Source organism: Melanerpes formicivorus, unplaced genomic scaffold, assembly GCF_026170545.1.
Source record: "Melanerpes formicivorus ecotype bairdi unplaced genomic scaffold, bMelFor1.0.p_v2 SCAF_99, whole genome shotgun sequence".
In the NCBI taxonomy this organism is placed as follows: domain Eukaryota; kingdom Metazoa; phylum Chordata; class Aves; order Piciformes; family Picidae; genus Melanerpes; species Melanerpes formicivorus.
The window spans coordinates 1,913,116-1,930,395 of NW_027142451.1; the positions used below are offsets into that span (position 1 = coordinate 1,913,116).

The 17,280-nt window shown below is 47.9% G+C and overlaps 1 protein-coding gene across 3 annotated transcripts in view; it reads left to right on the top strand.

Annotated features, from left to right (window-relative positions):
• LOC137455441 (zinc finger protein 271-like) overlaps positions 1-17,280 on the top strand; it is a 48,584-nt gene that overhangs the window by 14,462 nt on the left and 16,842 nt on the right. For 2 of the 3 annotated variants that reach the window (XM_068166245.1, XM_068166246.1), the window contains exon 3: positions 212-4,924. In XM_068166245.1, the coding sequence (XP_068022346.1) occupies positions 293-2,155 (1,863 nt within the window). In that variant the 5' untranslated portion in view covers positions 212-292 and the 3' untranslated portion in view covers positions 2,156-4,924. Of the gene's footprint in view, positions 1-211; positions 4,925-16,702; positions 16,890-17,280 lie in introns of those variants that run through there. The other variant, XR_010990827.1, reaches the window with a different exon arrangement.

Below are 17,280 nucleotides of genomic sequence, written 5' to 3' on the forward strand. Positions count from 1 at the left end.
GGTCAGCACCACCTGATTTATCTGAGCTGGGGGAGATCATAAGGCAGGGACTGGGCTAGGAACTGACCTGCCACTGCTGCTGGGCTCAGAAACAAGGTAGATGACCCCCACTAAATAAGTACCAGGGGTTTCAGCATAAGAATTAGGCATCTGACTCCCCACATCCAGGCAAGTGTTGTGTGTCAAAGGCTATTTGGCTGTCCACACACAGAGTCCATCCATCTGTCCTTCTCTTATCACTTGGTCCCTGGCCCCTTGCCTGAGGGCACGGGGTGCCCCTTCCCCCTCCACCATGGCCACCCAGAAGGACCTGGATGAGAGCCTGAAGGAGAAGAATCACCTGGCAGAGTTTGAGGATCTGAAGTGTAGCCCCAAGGAAGCAAAGAAGGAAAACAAAACTGATGAAGACAAAGAGGAGGAGGAAGAAGATGAGGAGGAGGAGGAAGATGAGGAAGAGGAGGAGGAGGAGGAAGATGAGGAAGAGGAGGAGGAGGAAGATGATGAGGAGGAAGATGAGGAGGAAGAGGAGGAGGAGGAAGATGAGGAAGAGGAGGAGGAAGAGGAGAATGATGACAAGTACAAGGAGGAGTATGATGAGGAGGAGCAGGGGAAGGAGAAAGACAAAGCCACATCAGCCCCCTGTGTGCCCTCAAAGCAGCCAAATCAGTGTCCTGAATGTGGACTCACCTCCCCACCAAGCTCGGAGCCGATGAAGCACTGCTGTCCCCACCATGGTGCCCAACCCTTTGTGTGTGGTGACTGTGGCAAGAGCTTCAGCCTCAGTTCCACCCTCACCCAGCACCGCTGTGTCCAGCCCGGGAAGAAACCCTACAGCTGTGCTGGCTGCAGCAAGAGTTTCACTCGCAGCCTAACACTCATCGCCCACTGGCATGGCCATGCAGGGAAGAAGCCCTTTGCCTGCACCAACTGTGGCAAGAGCTTCCACTGTGGCTCCAACTTCCTCCAGCACTGCTGTGTCCACACCAGAGAGAGGCCACACATCTGTTGTGACTGTGGCAAGAGCTTCCAGGGGAACTCGATGCTCATTGCTCACTGGCAGGTCCAAACCAGCCAGAAAGCCTTTAGCTGCACCGACTGTGGCAAGAACTTCAAGATGAGCTGCCAACTTTTTCGGCACCGCCGCGTCCACACCGGTGAGAAGCCCTACTGCTGTGCTGGCTGTGGCAAGAGCTTCCTCTGGAGCAAGACCCTCATTACCCACTGGCATGCCCATAGTGGCAAGAGGCCCTTCGCCTGCACTGACTGCGATAAGACCTTCAGCCATGTCTCCCAATTCTCACAGCACCGCTGTGGCCACACCAGCAAGAGACCCTGCAATCCTGGCACCTCCAGTGAAAGGTTGAGCCGCAGGTCAGACCACAACCTCAGCAACAACCTCTCCGAGGGCCACAAGCTGCCCAGCAGAGAGAAGCCAGCAGCCACTGCAGTCATCGCCAACCCCTGCAGCAAGTGTCAGCAGAGCTTCACCAGGCGCTCAGACCTGGTGAGGCACATGCGGATCCACACTGGGGAGAAGCCATATGTCTGTGCTGTCTGCGACAAGAGCTTCAGCCAGGCCTCCAACCTCACCCGACATCGCCGCATGCACACAGGGGAGAGACCATACTGCTGTGCTGACTGTGGCCAGAGCTTCAGCTCCAGCCATGCCCTCACGCAGCACCACCACACTCACAGCGGCAAAAAGCCATACCGCTGTGCTGACTGTGGCAAAAGCTTCTCTAAGAGCTCCACCCTCCTCCAGCACCACCTCATCCACACTGGGGAGAAGCCCTACAGCTGCACTGCCTGTGGCAAGAGCTTCAGACATGGTGCCACCCTCAGAAGGCACCTCCATGTCCACACTGGCAAGAAATCTTTCACCTGTGCTGACTGTGGCAAGAGCTTCAGCCAGCGCTCCCATCTGCTCTGTCATGGCCGCATCCATGCTGGCCAGAAACCCTACGCCTGCAGTGACTGCAGCAAATGTTTCACTGACAAGTCCTCCCTCAGCCGGCACCGCCTTGTTCACACAGGTGAGAAGCCCTTCCCCTGCACCGCCTGCAGCAAGAGCTTCCGCTGCAGATCTAACCTCAGCCGGCACATGCACATCCATGCCAGTGACCAGCCTGTGCCAGGGGATGCAGAAGGGCACTGACCCCAGCACTACCAGGGTAAACATGCCCCCCATGGGGGACTTTTTCCAGCAGATTGAACCAAGTTCACCTCATTTGCACCTGTTTTCTCAAACTCTGGGGGCTCCAGCAGGAACAAGCACCCCACTCTCCCCTAAACACCAATTAGTGATGATGAGAATAATTAATTGTGATGAGTCAGCACAGCCATCACCACCACTGAAGCTGGATTGAGTTTTGCTGGGATTTGTGTGGTTTCTCCCCAATACTTTGGGTTTCCCCAGGCTAAATGTCCCCTTCCTTTGTCCCTTGCCCAGCTGTAATGCTAAACCCCTCCAATGAACAGAATCTTGTCTTATTTTGGTGTTCTTTTAGACATTCCTCTCCAAAATGCCTAATTCTTGGGGACATTTCTTTCCTAGGCCTGAGGCTGGAGCTGTATGCCCATTTCAGGGAGGTCTTTGGTGAGATTTTCATCAGTCTTGATGGTGTCTTGGGAGGGTCTCAGGGGCATCTCTGTCTTCATATTTCAGCCCCACCCTGGGCATTTGGTGCTTTTGGGGTGCATGTCAGCAGAGGCTCCTCAGCTTCATGAAGATGGGGGTGTCTGTAACAGGTGGGGCATGGGGATGTCCTGCCCTGCCCCCTCTGCCAGCTCAGCCACGTATGTCCCAGTGAGTGAAGCATTGTGATGGGGCTGTCACTTTAGAAGGGAACAAATGTCTTGCTGAAATCCTGCAACCACTCTGAAAAGGGAGCAGAGTGGCCCCCATCATGTGCCCTGCAGATCCCCTGATATGAACCCTGGCCTAAGAGTTATTGAAAGGGAAATAGATTTAGAAACATATATTTATAGATTTAAATATTTATATTGTGCAACCCTTGGACTCTTAGCCATTTCTGCTTTTCCGTGTGGGTGGAGATGAAGTCACAATCCGTAGTCCAGGAGGGATCCAGAGACGACAGAGCCTGGAGACAGCTGGGGAGGGAGTCTGGGGCACAGGTTCTTTGCTCCCTCCATGGTTAGAGGGAGAGAGGGCTAGCGACTGCCCTTAGGCTCTTGTTCTGAGCTGTGCTGGGGACACTGCAGCACATTGAAGTCCTGTGGAGAGGAGCCAGGGGGTCCAGGGGATTTGAGTAGGGAAACATTGGTTGAATCACTGCAGAACATTGGACTAGAAGACCTGTAAAGGTCTCTTCCTACCCAAACCAGCCCTTTGAGTCTATGATCATATGCCATGGAGGTGTCCCAGACATATTGGGACCAGTGCTGTTCAATATCTTCATCAATGACACAGACAGTGAGGTTGAGGCACACTCAGCAAGTTTGCAGATGACACCAAGCTAACTGGTGTGGTTGATAAGAAGGAAGGACAGAATGGGTGCCATCTGGAGGATCTCGGTGGGCTGGAGCAGTAGACTCAAAAGCTATGATGTCATAAAAGAAGAATAGTTGAAGCATGTTATGTTCTCAAATTTTCATCTCCTATGTGGTTTCAAGTGTGATTTATCAAAATTTATGGAGGATATAAACATTTTGGAGGTTGTAATTGGGAGAAATTTGAAAGAAGAACAAACAATATTAGGCCACAGTTAGGATTAATAGGACTCAGTATCTTTCCTTGGCAAAAACAAAGCGTCAAGAGATCATTATGTTAGGATGAGTGAAAATCGATTATTGTGTTGTGTTCAATTTTACATTGGGCCAAACCATGGCTATTCAGGATGTCATCCCTGACCCAGCAAAGGAGCATTTTCATTCTTGCTGTTTGCCTGCAAGTATTTTCCTTATCTGTGGAGATGCAGCCTTGCCAGCTCTATCCTTATGGATCAAGGAGAATCTTGCTCACATTAAACAATTCTATGATTCTTGGCCATCTTAGAAGAAAAAAAGAAAAAAAAAAAAAGATGGAACTTATCTTTGAAGCAGATTGTAAAAGACAGTGCTGAAGATTGGGGTTGCTGTGTTTGTAGCTCTTTGTATCTTGATTGCTGTCTACAATGTGTTCAGGCTTAATCAAATCTTCTTTGTTAATAAGAAAGGGGAAATGTAAAAATTGGAACTAGTAAGATCAAAGTTCTCCTTTAAGAGATCAGGCAGGTAACAAAGAAGTTCAAAGCTGTAGGATGAAGCATTCTGTCTGAAAGAAGCAACTCTTCCGTTTGTGTTCTGACCTTGTAAGATAAGTGGAAAGGAATGTGAGCTTGTTAGTGAGATGTAGCTGGAGGTTTTGTTATCTTTAACCATATATTATGCCAGTTCTGTTAGAATGAGCTAATTCATACAACCTGAGCATTGTGTCTTGTATGGGTTACATCAGTCTGCTAGACACGCTGCGTTACACAACTTCTGCTTTTGCTATGGAGTTAGTTTTAGCTTGCTTGCTTCTGTGTATGCAAAGAATGTTAGAAAGGTCAATTAAAAGTGTTGTTTTATTAGGCAAACAAAAAGGGAAAATGTGGGAGAGGTTGGTTTTTGATAGCTTTGGAAGGCTATGGAGATTTGCCTTTGCTCAAGTTAGAGAGGCTATGTTTAGTTGTTGACTCTGAAAAGAATCTTGTAACTGAAAGAAATAAACTGGGCAGAATTTCTTTGGCTGTGTTAAAATATTGTTTTCTTGGTTTTGACCTATTGTCTGCCTTAATGCTACACATGCCAGTAGAGAATGACCAATTGAGATGTGACACGTGCCTGCTGACGAGAGAACCTTGCTGTGTAATGTAATAAAGGTCTTCACCTGATACATCTTGTCCTGGAAGCTGTGCTCAGGGTGAATAAACCAACTACATTACAACTGCTACACTCTTCCAAATGCACCCCAGAATCCCATTGGCCTTCCTGGCCACCAGGGCACATTGCTGTCCCATGCAGAACTTGCTGTCCACCAGAACTCCCAGGTCCTCCATGGGGCTGCTCTCTAGGCATTTGTTCCCTTGAGTGCTGTAGCATTCACATTGCTCTGTACATTGCATGGTGCAGATCACCTCTAGTGAGTCTGAGGCCCCCCAGAAATTGCCAGTGGGTTCCTCTTAATCACATGGATCCTGTCCCAGCAGGCACTAGTGCAGGAGAAGGAACACCAGACTGAAGAGAAGGAGAAAGGGAACTGAAAATCTCATCACCTGAATCTAGAAAGAAATCCCTTGGTAGCAAATGTCCATTCTGGATTGACACAGAACACAACACAGACCTGATGAGAGCAACTGCTGCCTGTGCACCAACTGCCCTGAGAACCCTAAGGAAGGGCTGGAGGGGGGGGGGCATTCATTGGAATTCCAATACCTGATAATACCTCTTGGACATTGTCGTAGGGTTGGAAGGGTAAGGCCAAAAAGCCTCCTCCCTCCCCCCTGTAAAGTAAAGGGAAGGAAAAATTGAAGAGAAAGGGAAAAAAACCTCACAGCTGAATTAGCAAAGCAGTGGAGCTGTATATTTACAAAGCAATATAGAATATGCAGGGAAATTTACAGAATTTACAATATTTACAATATATACAAAAACATACAACAAAGTAGCACAGAAATGAGAGTTCCCCCCTCTGCTGAGGGGGTTCCCCACCTCCACTTCCCCCCTCTCTACCCCTTTCCCCAGAGCAGGTTAGAAAGAGAGAGTAAGAGAAAAAAAGTTAGAAGCAGCTATGTGTTAATTGGAAAGCAGTTAATACAGGCCTTGTAGTTTATCAGTTTTCAAGGTCAAGCCTTCGCCGAAAGCCCAGAACAGAGAGAGCTGCTGCCCCAAGGAGCAGAAGAAAGAACTGATAGAAAAGTGCTGGAATGCCCAGGATACCCTCCTGCACTCCCAGTTCAGAAGGTGCTTCCTCCCAATCTACCAATGAAATTAGTATAGATCCATCTTTTCGTTTACCAACATCCGTTCACCATATTCCCTTTCTTAAGGGGACAGCCTCAAACGGTCACCATCCACCCCTTCTAAACAATTTCATTGGCTGTTCATACTGTCCATCCAATCCAAAACGATATTTACAGTTAGTGAGTAAAGTTCATAGTCCATTCTGGCTATGCTCAGATGTAGATGATTCAAAAGTCCAAGACAATCAGAAAATGAGAAAAATGGAAAACAGTTTGTTTCTTCACCGACAAAGCAAAGAAAAGGGAAACAGGGATTCTCAGGGTCTCTTAGTTGACTCAGGGCTCTCAGGGATCTCAGGGTTCGTGCACCATAGATTTCCTCGTTGATTCTTCCTCTGGACGCGATGTAGCTGTACAGCAGTTTGAAATTAACTTCTTTCAGCTAAAGTTAAATTTCTTTGTGGAATACACTGAATTTCACCATTCTCTTGCATTGCCCAATAAGTGTGACCCAGACCTTCAGCTGAAACCACCCCTCGGACAGGTTTAGCCTCTCCTGAGGGTGAAAATACCCAAACAGTTTTACCTAACAGATTCTTTTCTCTAACAACAGGAACTCTATCACCCTCTACTTTCCGTAGCAAATCTGAATGTGCAGGTCCAGCTCGGTTCACTGAACCTCTACTATTTACCAGCCAGGTTGCTTGTGCTAGATGTTTTTCCCAGTTTTTCAAAGATCCACCCCCCATGGCTTTAAGAGTGGTCTTCAACAAACCGTTGTAGCGTTCAATCTTTCCTGAAGCTGGTGCATAGTAGGGAATATGGAATATCCACTCAATACCGTGCTCTTTTGCCCAGTTCTTTACAAGGTTGTTCTTGAAATGAGTTCCGTTGTCTGACTCAATCCTCTCTGGAGTTCCGTGTCTCCATAGAATTTGTCTCTCCAGACTGAGAATGGTGTTGTGTGCAGTTGCATGTGGAACTGGATAAGTTTCCAGCCATCCAGTGTTTGCCTCTACCATAGTAAGCACGTATTGCTTACCAGAATGAGAACGTGGTAGAGTGATGTAGTCAATCTGCCAAGCTTCACCATACTTGTACTTGGACCATCTGTCACCATACCACAAGGGCTTAAGTCGTTTTGCCTGCTTAACAGCAGCACAAATGTCACAGTCATGGATGACTTGTGTGATAGCATCCATGGAAATGTCTATGGATCTGTCACGAGACCACTGGTATGTTGCATCTCTGCCTTGATGTCCTCACGAATCATGGGCCCACTGAGCTAAGAATATCTCACCTTGGTGTTTCCAGTCAAGATCAAGATTAGAGTCCATGTCTACTTGAGAAACTCTTGCAGCTAGATCTGCCTGATGGTTGTGTTGCTGTTCCTCAGTAGCTTTGCTCTTAGGAATGTGAGCATCGATGTGTCTCACCTTCACTGGAATTCTCTCGATTCGATCAGCAATGTCCTGCCACAGGTTGGCTGCCCAAATGGGTTTTCCTTTTCTCTGTCAACCACTCTTCTTCCAGTTCTTTAGCCAACCCCATAGGGCATTGGCTACCATCCATGAGTCAGTGTAGAGATAAAGCTTTGGCCATCTCTCACATTCAGCCACGTCGAGAGCTAGCTGGACAGCTTTTACCTCTGCGAACTGACTGGATTCTCCTTCTCCATCCTTCGCCTCTGCAACTCAGTGTGTTGGACTCCACACTGCAGACTTCCACCTTCGCTTGTTTCCAACACGACGACAGGAACCGTCTGTGAACAAAGCGTATTTCTTTTCGTCATCAGACAGGTCATTGTAAGGAGGAGCTTCCTCAGCACGAGTTACTTTCTCCTCTGGAGGTTTAGCACAGTTGATACCTTCAGGCCAACTTGAGATCACCTCCACTAGACCAGGTCTCTCAAGATTTCCCATTCGAGCTCTCTGTGTTATCAGAGCCATCCACTTAGATCATGTTGAGTCTGTGGCATGATGTGGTGTGGAGCCTTTGCCTTTGAACATCCAATTCAAAACTGGTAATCTGGGAGCTAAGAGAAGTTGTGATTCAGTTCCAATCACTTCAGAAGATGCTTTTACTCCTTCATAGGCAGCTAGAATTTCTTTCTCTGTTGGAGTATAATTAGCCTCTGAACCTCTGTAACCTCAACTCCAGAAACCAAGAGGTCGTCCACTTGTCTCACCTGGAGCTTTTTGCCACAAGCACCAGATTGGACCATTGTCACTTGCAGCCGTGCACAAAATGTTCTTAATGTCTGGACCATCTCGGACAGGTCTCAGACCCATTGCTTGAATCACCTCTTGCTTTATTTGGTCAAAGGCTGCTTGTTGTTGAGGTCCCCAGTGGAAATTGTTTCTCTTTTGAGTCACATCATACAGAGTGTAATGGGTTGGGGCAGACCCCCTCCCCACCACGCGCAGAAATAATGACTCAGACAAACGGATTGCAAAAGTGATGAAAAGTTTAAATAGAACAGTGAGTGCGTGCAGAAAAAACTAGAAACACAGTGACAAGAGAGAGAGAGACCCAAAAACAGACCCAGAGAAATCCCATCCCCACCTGGGGGTGCACCCAAACCCCCAGGGCTCCTCCTTCCCCCCCCCCCCCCCCACTGCTAGGCTAGTCTCAGCTGGCCAGATCTGAGACTGCCCATCCCCCCGTGGCCTTGGGCCTAACCAGGCCCATGGCCGGGAGATCTCTCCCCCAGTTACCGGGTGGCGAGGAGGAAGGAAAGAGGAAGTGCCAGACCCCGCCGTAAGACTTATAGTGGTGCAAGGGATCATGGTAGGAAATAACCTAATTTCCTGTGTCCACCCACTGGGCTGGACTTCTGGACACAGGAAACACCCCTGTAGCAGAGGTCACCCAGCCCAAACTACGACACAGAGGTTTCACAATCTGGCTGTATCCAGGAATGTGCAGTCTCCAAAATCCCACTGTCCCCAAGAAACGTAGGGTCTCTTGCTTGTTTGTGGGATTTGCCATGGTGGAGACTCTATTTACCACATCCACTGGAATGTGTTGGCGTCCATCCTGCCACTGCACTCCCAGAAACTGAATCTCTGTGGTAGGTCCTTTCACCTTGTCTCGTTTGATGGCAAAACCTGCATTCAGAAGAATGTCAATGATTTTTTTACCTTTCTCGTAGACTTCTTCAGCAGTTTTACCCCAGATGATGATATCATCGATGAACTGGATGTGTTCTGGAGCACCGCCTTTCTCCAGAGCATTGTGGATCACTGCATGACAGATGCTTGAGCTGTGGATCCAGCTCATTGGCAGTCTGTTGAAAGTGTACTGGATTCCTCTCCAGGTGAAAGCAAACTGAGGCCTGCATTCCTCTGCTATGGGAATAGAGAAAAATGCATTAGCAATGTCTATGGTAGCATACCACTTGGCCTCTTTGGATTCCAACTCATACTGAAACTCCATCATGTCTGGTACTGCTGCACTCATAGCTGGTGTCACTTCATTCAGGGCTCAGTAGTCTACTTTCAGACGCCAGTCTCCATTCTGCTTTCGCACAGGCCACACTGGACTGTTGAAAGGTGAATGAATTTTGCTGACAACTTTCTGACTCTCCAACTGACGAATCAGATTCTGAATGGGCAACAAAGAGTCACGGTTGGTTCTGTATTGTCTGTGATGCACAGTCTGAGAAGCAACCGGCAATTTAATGTCCTGTGTTGTTCCACAACTGCAGATTCATCAGAAAGCTCATGTCTAGCAGACAGCTTCAATTTTTGTCCAGCAATTTCTATAGAAGCTACTCCAAAAGCCCATTTGTAACCTCTAGGGTCTTTGAAACACCCTTCTCTCAGAAAATCAATTCCCAAAATACAAGGTGCATCAGGTCTGGTCACAACTGTATGTTTCCTCCATTGTTTACCAGTTAAACTTATATTGACCTCTACCTTACTTAACTCTTGAGATCCACCAGTGACTCCCAGAATGGTTATAGACTCTGATCCCTGATAATTTGATGGTATTATGGTGCACTGAGCTCCTGTGTCAACCAAGGCCCTGTACTTCTGAAATTGTGAAGTGCCAGGCCACTGGATGTACACATCCCAATAGATTCTATTATCTCTGTTATCCCAATCCTCCCCCTGGCGGGAGGCAGGGCACCCCTAGTTATGGGGAACATGCCCACATGTGCATTGCGCACAGTGTGCAGTGTTATAACTTTGCATGTTACAACTGCAGCCACTGTTGGAGCTACTAGAGTTGCTCTGGGGAACTGTGGAAGTAACAGCTACCCTTCTGGTATTGCTACCTCGGGTTCTGTCACTTTGCAATTCTCTGTCTCCTAAAAAGATTAGAAGTTGGTTGGCCATCCCAGCGGTTCATGTTCTCACCAAACCGATCACGCAGAGTTATCCAAATAGTTCTACGTGATTGCCTTGGTGGTCTGTTTTGATTTGATCTGTTTTGGAATGACCTCCTTGGAGGACGTGTATTCCTCACAGGTGAAACTTGTATCCACCTGGAGGAAGAATTGAAATTATCCCTTTGTGCCAATTGGGATATGGAATTTCTAAATTCATCCTTTAACTCTCTTATGCAATTCTGTATATCTCCAGACATAGTTTTAATGGCCAAAACCAAAGAACCACGTGTCATGCTATCCTCCAATTGTCTCATTTGATCACTGAATTGGCCAACCGTGGGAGAAGCTCCACCATAATTTCTTGACACAATTCTGCTTGCCAGAATGTTTGCATAATTAGAAGGAGCAAGTTTGATGATCTTTTTAGCAAGACCAATACCCACAGGAATGTCATCAGGATTCAGAGTTTCATGTTCACCATAGAGTATCTCTCTAACAACAAATTCTCTCAAGCGCTTAATTCCCTCATCTATGGTAGTCCAGGGCTTAGGATTCCATGGAAGATCATCTCGGGAAGGGTATCTCAGGGCAACCGCCATTAAAAGGCGTATCCACAGATTAACCTTACCGAGAGCCCTGCCTAGATGTCTATCTATTCCATTGTCCCTTGAGAGAGTTCCTAGCTGAGCTGCTGACTTGTCTCCAACTGTTAGAGCTGGAGCACCTGTATCATAACATCTACTAAACCAAGCTAGAACTGGCTCCTTATCTGCCCTGGTGAAATCTTTACGGACATTTCACAATTCCTCACGCGGTGAGGAACATTCTAAAATATCATCTTCCTCTTCATCTCCCTGAACTTTTTGTCCTAATAATCCTGCTGTCATTTTCTCAAGGATCTCTTTAAGCTGAGAACCACCTTTGCCAGCTCCTTTCCTAGCTTCATCTCTCTCCTGCTTTGCTCTCACTAGGTCAGCTAGATCTTTAAAACAAATCTTCTCTTCCTTCTCAGCAGGATTTCTTAGAGTGGAGGGCCCCTCACCAGGATCAGTCTCCAGCTCTCCTTCTCCATCATCTTTGGCCTTTCCACTTCTAGTCTTTAAAACAGCCACCTTAACTGGAGCTGTGTTTGAATTTACAGCCACCTTAATAGAAGCTGACAGGTCCTGAGATAAATCAGCTGCTGGGGCAGTGACTTCCGGTCCCACCGAGGGAGTGGTTGGAAATGACGTTGCTCCGTTAATGGCCGATGGAGAAGAAGGAGGAGGAGAAGGAGTAGGTGCCATGTTGATACCAGCCGCCCCCCTTGGCAGCTTGCCAGAATCAGTAGCAAATTCATTTAGAGCTGCTTTACCAATTAACTTTTTAGCCCTCTTTTTAACTGACACAGATTCTGCACATTCCTCATCACTAGATGACTCTGGGACTGATCCAGAGCCACGGCGTTTTCTTTTTGATCTAGTTTTAATAACAAAACAAGCTCTGGACACCTTTCTCTCTTGCCGCAAGGAATACAGAGAATACACATTAGTTATCACCAGCAGCAGAATTATAGACACCAAATAAATCACCTTTGGATCCCAGCCATCACCTAAATTTACTCTCTCCTCCGGCGGAATCCTAAAACCCTTTATCTCAATTGGGAGAGTGGTGGAGGTAACATTTCTGTATCTCGCTAGTCATAAGAAATCCACGCATTTTCCATACCATAGTCTAACTCTATACATAACCCACAGATAAATTGTCCGCACCAAACATTTACCCAGGTAATCCAAAATCAAACCCAAACAATATCTGTAAACCAGAGCCCCAAAAACTGAAAAGAATAATCGCTCCACAAACCACAACACCTTCATGTTTGCTAATTCAGCTAGAAAACACTAAATCAATCAAGTAATAAATTAAGCTAATTATCTGCCCCACGTTGGGCGCCAAGAAAAAAAAATGTCTTAGGGTTGGAAGGGTAAGGCCAAAAAGCCTCCTCCCTCCCCTCTGTAAAGTAAAGGGAAGGAAAAATTGAAGGGAAAGGGAAAAAAAACTCACAGCTCAATTAGCAAAGCAGTGGAGCTGTATATTTACAAAGCAATATAGGATATGCAGGGAAATTTACAGAATTTACAATATTTACAATATATACAAAAATATACAGCAAAGTAGCACAGAAATGAGAGTTCCCCCCTCTGCTGAGGGGGTTCCTGAGAATCACAGAATTGTTAGGGTTGGAAGGGACCTCAAGGATCATCCAGTTCCAAGCCCCCTGCAATGGGCAGGGACACCTCACACCAGAGCAGGTTGCTCAGAGTCACATCCAGTCTGGCCTTAAAAACCTCCAGGGATGAGGCTTCCACCACCTGCCTGGGCAACCTGTTCCAGTGTCTCTCCACCTTCATAGGGAAGAATTTCTTCCTAACATCCAATCTGAATCTCCCCACTTCTAGTTTTGCTCCATTCTTCAATTCTATTCCTACCCAACACCCTAAAAAGTCCCTTCCCAGCTTTCTTGTAGACTCCTTCAGATACTGGAAGGCCACAAGAATGACTCTGGGGCCTTCTCTTCTGCAGACTGAACAGGCCCAACTCTCTCAGTCTGTCCTCATAGCAGAGCAGCTCCAGCCCGCTGCTCATCCTCATAGTCCTTCTCTGGACACCTTCCAGCCCCTCCAGATCCTTTTTGTAATAGATCACAGTATCACAGTATCACCAAGGTTGGAAGAGACCTCAAAGATCATCGACTCCAACCTGTCACCACAGACCTCATGACTAAACCATGGCACCAAGTGCCACATCCAATCCCCTCTTGAACACCTCCAGGATGGGGACTCCACCACCTCCCTGGGCAGCACATTCCAATGGTGAATGACTCTCTCTCAGTGAAGAACTTTCTCCTCACCTCGAGCCTAAACTTCCCCTGGCACAGCTTGAGACTGTGTCCTCATGTTCTGGTGCTGGTTGCTAGAGAGGAGAGACCAACTCCCTCCTGGCTACAACCACCCTTCAGGAAGTTGTAGAGAGCAATGAGGTCTCCCCTGAGCCTCCTGTTCTCCAGCCTAAACAACCCCAGCTCCCTCAGCCTCTCCTTGTAGGGCTTGTGCTCAAGGCCTCTCCCCAGCCTCATTGCCCTTCTCTGGACATGTTTAAGTATCTCAGTGTCCTTCTTCAACTGAGGGGCCCAGAACTGGACACAGGACTCAAAGTGTGGCCTAACCAGTGCAGAGTACAGGGGCACAATGACTTCTTTGCTCCTGCTGGCCACACTATTGTTGATGTATGCCAGGATGCCATTGGCCTTTTTGGCCACCTGAGCATGCTGCTAGCTCATGTTTGGGTGGCTGTCAATCAGCACCCCAGGTCCCTCTCCATTTGGCAGCTCTCCAGCCACTCTGACCCCAGCCTGTAGCTCTGCATGGGGTTGTTGTGGCCAAAGTGCAGCACCCAGCACTTGGATTTGTTGAATGCCATCCCATTGGACTCCGCCCATCTGTCCAGTCAGTTAAGGTCCCTCTGCAGATCCCTTCTGCCCTCTAACTGGTCAACAACTGCTCCCAACTCGGTGTCATCTGCAAGTTTGCTGACTCAATCCCCTCATCCAGATCATCAATGAAGATGTTAAAGAGGACGGGGCCCAGCACTGATCCCTGGGGGACACCACTAGTGACTGGCTGCCAGCTGGATGTGACACCATTCACCACCACTCTCTGGGCTCGGCCCTCCAGCCAGTTCCTAACCCAGCACAGAGTGTTGCTGTCCAAGCCATGAGCTGACAGCTTAGATAGCAGTTTGCTATGGGGTACGGTGTCAAAGGCCTTGCTGAAGTCCAGGTACACCTAATCCACAGGCCTCTCCACATCCACCAGGCAGTCACCTGATCATAGAAGGAGATCAGGTTGGAGAGGCAGGACCTGCCCTTCCTAAATCCACGTTGGCTGGACCTGAGCCCTTGGCCGTCCTTCAGTTGCGCAGTTATTGCCACCAGGATAATCTGCTCCATCACTTTCCCTGGCACTGAGGTCAGGCTGACTGGCCTGGAGTTTCCAGGTTCCTCCATCCAACCCTTCTTGTGGATGGGGACCACATTGGCCAGTTTCCAGTCACCTGGGACCTCTCCAGTGAGCCAGGAGTGGAGGAAAATGATGGAGAGCGGCTTGGCCAGCTCATCTGCCAGCTCTCTCAGCACCCTAGGATGGATCCCATCCAGTCCCATGGACTTGTGAGTGTCCAAGTGGCTCAGCAGGTCCTGAACTAATTCCTCATGGATTACCGGGGCATTACACTGCTCCCCGACCCCATTGCCCAGCTCAGGAGGCCACTCGTCCTGAACTCCTCCTGCCTTGCTGTTAAAAATTGAGGCAAAGAAGGTGTTCAGGCCTTCAGCCTTTTCCTCACCTTCAGTCACAGTGTTCCCCTCCAGGTCCAATAAGGATTGCAGGTTCTTCCTGCCCTTCTTTTTAGTGTTAATATATTTGTAAAAATGCTTTTTATTGTCTTTCACAGAGGTGGCCAGCTTCAGTTCCAACTGGGCCTTTGCCTCTCTAACTTTTCTCCTACATAATCTAACAACATCCTTAAACATATCAGGAGAAGCCTTCCCCTCCTTCCAAAGGTGATACAGCCTCTTTTTTTCCCTTAATTCCTTCAGGAGCTGCTTGCTCATCCAGGCCCAGGGCCTTCCCCTCGGCTCATGTTCCCCTGTTCCTGTGCCTTCAAGAGCTCCTGTTTGAAGTAGGCCCAACCAGCCTGGACCCCTCAGTTCCTGAGGGTTGATACCCAGGGAACTTTGCAAATAAGTTTCTTAAACAGGCTGAAGTTTGCCCTCCTGCAGTCCAAGGTGAAGGTTCTGTTGGTGCTCCTCCCTATCTCCCTGCATATTGAAAACTTCACTATCTCCTGGTCACTGCACCATAGGCAGCCTCCCACTACCACATCTCCCACCAGCCCTTCTCTATTGGAGAACAGCAGGTCAAGCAGAGCCTGACCCCTGGTAGGCTCACTTAACAGCTGCATCAGGAAGCTGTCCTCCATGTGCTCCAGGAATCTTCTGGACTGCCTCCTCTCTGCTGAATTAAGCTCCCAGCAGATATCTGGCAGCTTGAAGTCACCCACAAGGACAAGATCTGATGATCTTGAGACAGCCTCCAGTTGCTTATAGAATAATTTGTCAGCCTCCTCATCCTGGTTGGGTGGTCTGTAACAGACTCCAACCAGGATGTTAGATTTGTTAGGCCTCCCTCTGACTTTAACCCACAGGCTCTCAATCCCATCATCTTCCACCTCAAGCTCTGTGGCAAAGAGTGACTCCCTAGTATACAGAGCCACCCCTCCTCCTCTTCTCCCTCACCTGTCTCTCCTAAAGAGCCTGTAATCCCCCAGTGTAGCACTCCAATCATGCGTGTTATCCCACCATGTTTCTGAGATGGCAATTATATCATAGTCACCCTGGTGGGCCAGGACTTCCAGCTCCTCTTGCTTGTTGCCCATGCTGCGTGCATTGGTGTATGTGCACTTCAACTGGGCTCTCGACTTCCCAATTAACCCTAATTTCTGTCCCCAAGCCTTGTATCTCTGTCATTGAAAGCTGTCTCCCCTTTCCAAGCCTTGTATCTCTGTCACTGAAAGATGTCTCCCCTTTCCAAGCCTTTTCCTTGCTCCCCTCCCTTCCCCTTTTCCCATCTGTCTTATCTCTCTTTTGCACCAGCCTGGGTATTTTTGTGTTGTGAGCTGATTGATTTCAGAAACCCAGCAAGAAAATAAAAACAAATGAAGGCAAAGAGCATCTCTGTGGAGAAGGACCTGGGAGTCATGGTGGACAACAAGGACACTGTGAGCAAGCAATGTGCTTTTGTGGCCCAGAAGGCCAATGGTGTCCTGGGATGCATTAAGAAGAGCGTGGCCAGCAGATTGAAGGAGGTTCTTCTCCCCCTCTACTCTGCCGGAGTGAGGCCACATCTGGAATACTGTGTCCAGTTCTGGTTTCCCCACTTCAAGAGAGACAAGGAACTACTGGAGAGAGTACAGCAGAGGCTACAAAGATGATGAAGGGTCTGGAGCATCTCTCTGAGATGAGGGCTGTTTAGAGAGACCTGGGTCTGCTTAGCCTAGAAGACAGAAGACTGAGAGGGGATCTTTTCAATGCTGATCAATATCTAAAGGGTGGATATTAGGATGTTGGGGACAGACTCTTCTGTCGTGCCCAGCAATAGGACAGGGAGCAACAGGCAGAAACTGGAACCCAGGAGGTTCCATGTGAACCTGAAGAAAAACTTCATGTGAGGTGCAGCCTGTTCAGGGTGACTCTCCTTTAGCAAGTGGGTTGGACTAGATGAACCCCAGAGGTCTCTTCCAAACCATTCTGCAATATGTTTCCAGTTGTATTCAGTTGAACTTTGTTTGTTCTGTGTATTTTAAAAAAGGTTTTGTTTCCTGACAGATTAATGTCAAGGAGCTAGAGCATAATCTACGAGAGCAGAGACAAAGAATTGAACAACTGGAACGTGAAAAGGCTACTTGGAAAAGTAGTGCTGCTCCTGGGAAAAGAAGCCGAAAGCCAGGGGGAGAAGTAACATCTCACAGGGGCATTCCTATCAAGAAGGAACCCTGTTTCAGTGAATATTTAGGTAATTCTGATGCTGTTCCTTCCAATGTGCCCATGGGGATGCATTCCATTTCTTATCCATAGGCACTCCAGGTTATTCCATCTACTTAAACCAGCAGTGTATAAAATGTAATTTTTGAAAACCTGCTATGTCAAAATGGTATTTGGTGATTAGTGTCCTACCTCTGGGTCCAGCCCTGCACTGGTTTGTGAGAAAAATAAGGGTTTGCTGCTTTTCTCTCTCTCTCTCTTTCCTCACCCCTCCACCCCCTTTTTTTTTTTTCTTTTTTTCTGCAGCTACTATTCTGTGCGACTCTGTATCTCAGTGCAATCATGGGTGGGAGTGCATGGCTGTGTTTAGTACCACTCTATTTACACTAGTAAGCTGGGGCTCTTAGTGATAATATTTGCTG